This window comes from Myotis davidii, unplaced genomic scaffold (assembly GCF_000327345.1).
Source record: "Myotis davidii unplaced genomic scaffold, ASM32734v1 scaffold958, whole genome shotgun sequence".
In the NCBI taxonomy this organism is placed as follows: domain Eukaryota; kingdom Metazoa; phylum Chordata; class Mammalia; order Chiroptera; family Vespertilionidae; genus Myotis; species Myotis davidii.
Genome location: NW_006289714.1, coordinates 1,680,703 through 1,684,190, shown reverse-complemented (window position 1 = coordinate 1,684,190; position 3,488 = coordinate 1,680,703). Strand labels below are relative to the sequence as shown.

The 3,488-nt window shown below is 32.7% G+C and overlaps 1 protein-coding gene across 1 annotated transcript in view; it reads left to right on the top strand.

Annotated features, from left to right (window-relative positions):
* The window catches only part of GRID2 (glutamate ionotropic receptor delta type subunit 2), a 690,454-nt gene that overhangs the window by 128,866 nt on the left and 558,100 nt on the right, over nucleotides 1-3,488 (top strand). Inside the window, exon 4 of the mRNA XM_015562999.1 lies at nucleotides 1,643-1,816. Within this exon, the coding sequence (XP_015418485.1) occupies nucleotides 1,643-1,816 (174 nt within the window). The remainder of the gene's footprint in view (nucleotides 1-1,642; nucleotides 1,817-3,488) is intronic.

Below are 3,488 nucleotides of genomic sequence, written 5' to 3'. Positions count from 1 at the left end.
TCCCAGGTTCGATTGCGGTTAAGGGCACATGCCTAGATTGCAGGCTCGGTCCCCAGTGTGGGGCGATCAGGAGGCAGCTGATCAATGATATGCTCTCATCATTGATGTTTCTATCTCTCTCTTCTTCCTTCTTCTCTGAAATCAATAAAAAAAAATATATATATTTTTTAAAAAACGATTTCTTGTTAAGGTTAAGGCTAAAAATGATGTTGAAGGTTACTGTATAATTCTTTATGGGTAGGTGACAGAAAATTAAATAGTGACTTGCTTTTTGCCAGAAGGAGTTTTTGGTGGCACAGACTAAAGGGAAAAGATGGCATTTTAAGCTGAGAAAACCATTTATGTAATAGTATGTTAAGAGTTAATCAACCAAAAATCCAGGACATTATACTGGATACAGCTGATGGCGGGTGTTATTTAATTTTCAGAAAATCTATATCACATAAAGATCATAATTAAAGGATGGTTAAGCTAATATATGCTACAAAGCAGAAGAAACTGATGAATGCTCACTGCATTCTAAAGTTTGTGTTAAATCTTTTATTTCTGTTGTGATTAGAATCTCCTGAAATGAATAAGTTCATTACAAGGGGTTCATTGATTTAAGAGGTCCCACTGGGCATTAGGAAGTACAAACTGCTTTAGTAAAGACGGCCTTAAAACTAAAATTTATTCTGACCACTTTTATTCTGACTAATTCCAATTAAAACATGTGTATGTTATAAAAATATTTCATTTTTATTGCTCCTACATCCATGATTGAGTTAAATCCTAAAATTTAATCTGGAGTTGGGAGTCAGAGGAAAGTATAAAACACATTTCTAAATAACATTGATTTGGATAACAAGCACTGTATTTCTTCATTCACTCATCCTGGTTCACTCGGTATTAATCAAAAGAGTTTTCCATCTTTATGTTAATACCACAATTACATACTAACTTATTTCTTCAACATTTAGTGAGCACTTTGTTTATTTTTAACCAAGAAAAATCTATAGGTTAACATGGATAGTTTGAAAAAAAATCCTTAAAAATAATACCTCCTCTTGCTCATTCTACTTGCCTTATTAAAGAGCCCCATTTTCAATGGCTAAGAACAATACATGTTACTCTTTCATTGCAACTATCTTCCTAGGTACTCAAAATACCTTGAAATACATTAATGAATCATGAATTATAATGGCAACATATTTTGTGATTTTTTGATGTGTAGATAACCCATATTTTTCTAAAGCATTCAACGTCACAAATTATAAACTTGCTATTAATAAAGTATACAGGGTGTCCCAAAAATCTATACATACTTTAACAGCTTATAGTTCACTTTTGAAAATTGAATATATTTTAATAAACACTACCTTTATAATTACTCAGTGTGTGTATATACACTTCTGTATTTAAGTCAATTGCTCCAGTTTGGAATTATTTAAGCATTAATGGATATAATGTAAGCACAGACAGCAAATACAAATGAGTTGATCATTTTAATGAACATATGTTGTTTTCTTTTGGCTGAGGGCTAAGCATTAAGTAAATGCATTACAGTAACCCTTAGCATTTCCAGATGACAACCTATTAATAGATTTTGTGTTTCTGTGACTGTATTAAAGCATTTCTAATTCTTCCATTTCTTATCTTACAGGAAATAAATGACATGGATGTGCAGGAACTCGTAAGAAGGTCCATTGGAAGGCTAACCATCATTCGGCAGACATTCCCAGTCCCCCAGAATATAAGTCAGCGATGTTTCCGTGGCAACCATCGAATATCTTCAACATTGTGTGATCCAAAAGACCCATTTGCTCAGAATATGGAGGTATATTCTAAGTATTGGAGTATTTCTTCTTATGGCGCTTTGCTGTGCAGTTGTAGAGAGTTGTATTGGATTTAGAATTTTACATGTTTGCAATTTCTGAACTATTCCCCTTCTGCAGCAACTTATTAAGACAAAGCATCTTAGGAAGTACAGTGAAACTGTGTTGTTGTTTCTTAAAACTTTTTAACGTTATTTTAGCAAAATATCTACTTGTTTCATAATAAAATAATAAGTAAAGGTTATTTTCTTCTCAGCAAGTAAGTAGATCCATAGCATTTCTCATGGTAGAATTTGAGATTGATACTCCTATTTGCCAAACTCCAAATAATTGATCTAATAAATTTGATTGGAGGTTTTGACATAACAAGGACATAGACTTTCTTTTTAAAGATTAGTACCCAGTTTGAAGTAGTTCACAAAAACTTTATTTAGAAATGCAAGCAATGCTATAGTGTTATGTAGTCATATTTAACTCAGATGGGATATACCTGTAAGCTTTGCTATTCAGAATACAACAAAGAATTTGAAAATAAAATCTCTGAGCAGCAAAATAGAGAACACCAAGTCCCTGAAGCTACCTCATAAAAATGCCCTTTAAGTACTCACCCAGAGCCTATTTCTTTCTCTTAAGGAAAATCCCATCAGATCTTTTTGTTTTATTTCTCTTTGCACAGGGATTTCAATATGTCAATTTGAAAGGGGATTACAAAAGGCAGGCGTGAGGATAATAGTAGGGAGCTATAAGGTTCACTTTCCAGCAAAGCAAGAGGCAGGAAAAAAGAAATCAATCAGAAATCTAATTCAAATATTTTATCAGTGAAGGACTTCTCTTGTAAAAACAACTCTGTGTCATGAAACACTTCCTAAGGGTATCACTGTAGTATACTGCCAGCATATTAGTTGGTATTTAAACAGTAGCCCTGAGATATCAACAGAGATTAAATTCATGGTCAATTTCAGAGGTCAGAAAAATATACATTTCAGAAAACTATTCCTTCAAAATGTTTACTATCAAAATATTTTAGTACTTAGCAATGATCAGTTTGAACATTTTGGAAATATAACCCTAGTAGGACTAGTTCATCCCCAATAATACTAGATAAATAAGGGAATTTTGCAAAACTACCTCTTCTTTTGAATGATAAATCCAGTCTCACTATCTTTAGTTATATTTGGATTTTTTTATGAGTTGTTACATATCCAAACAATTTTTTCATACTTACTACCATTGCAATGAGCTACATGAAATACTAGGCAGCCCATTAGGGATCATTGCCCATAGAACTTTGTTTCCTACTCGATTCTCAGCTCTTGTAGAATAGGTTCCCTCTAGCACATGACATCATAAAATCCCATCAATTACCAGTCTATCTTTACTTCCCCCATCATACCTACCCCAGTGCTTTGCACCTTTGTGAATATTTGTGGATTTGAATGTAATTAAGAAGAAGGCAGTGGTCAAAATAAGTCACTCTGAAGTGTAAACAAGACCTGCTTAAATTTTAATGCCTATCTTATTGAATGCTTATAATGACCCAGCTTTCCATATTAATTGGTTGTGAGTATAATTGATGTGGAAATGATAGAATTTCAATTGTAGAAAAACATGAGAGAATTTTCATTCAGAAAATCTTGAAATATCTAAGACTGTTTCTGTAAAAAGAAGTATCAG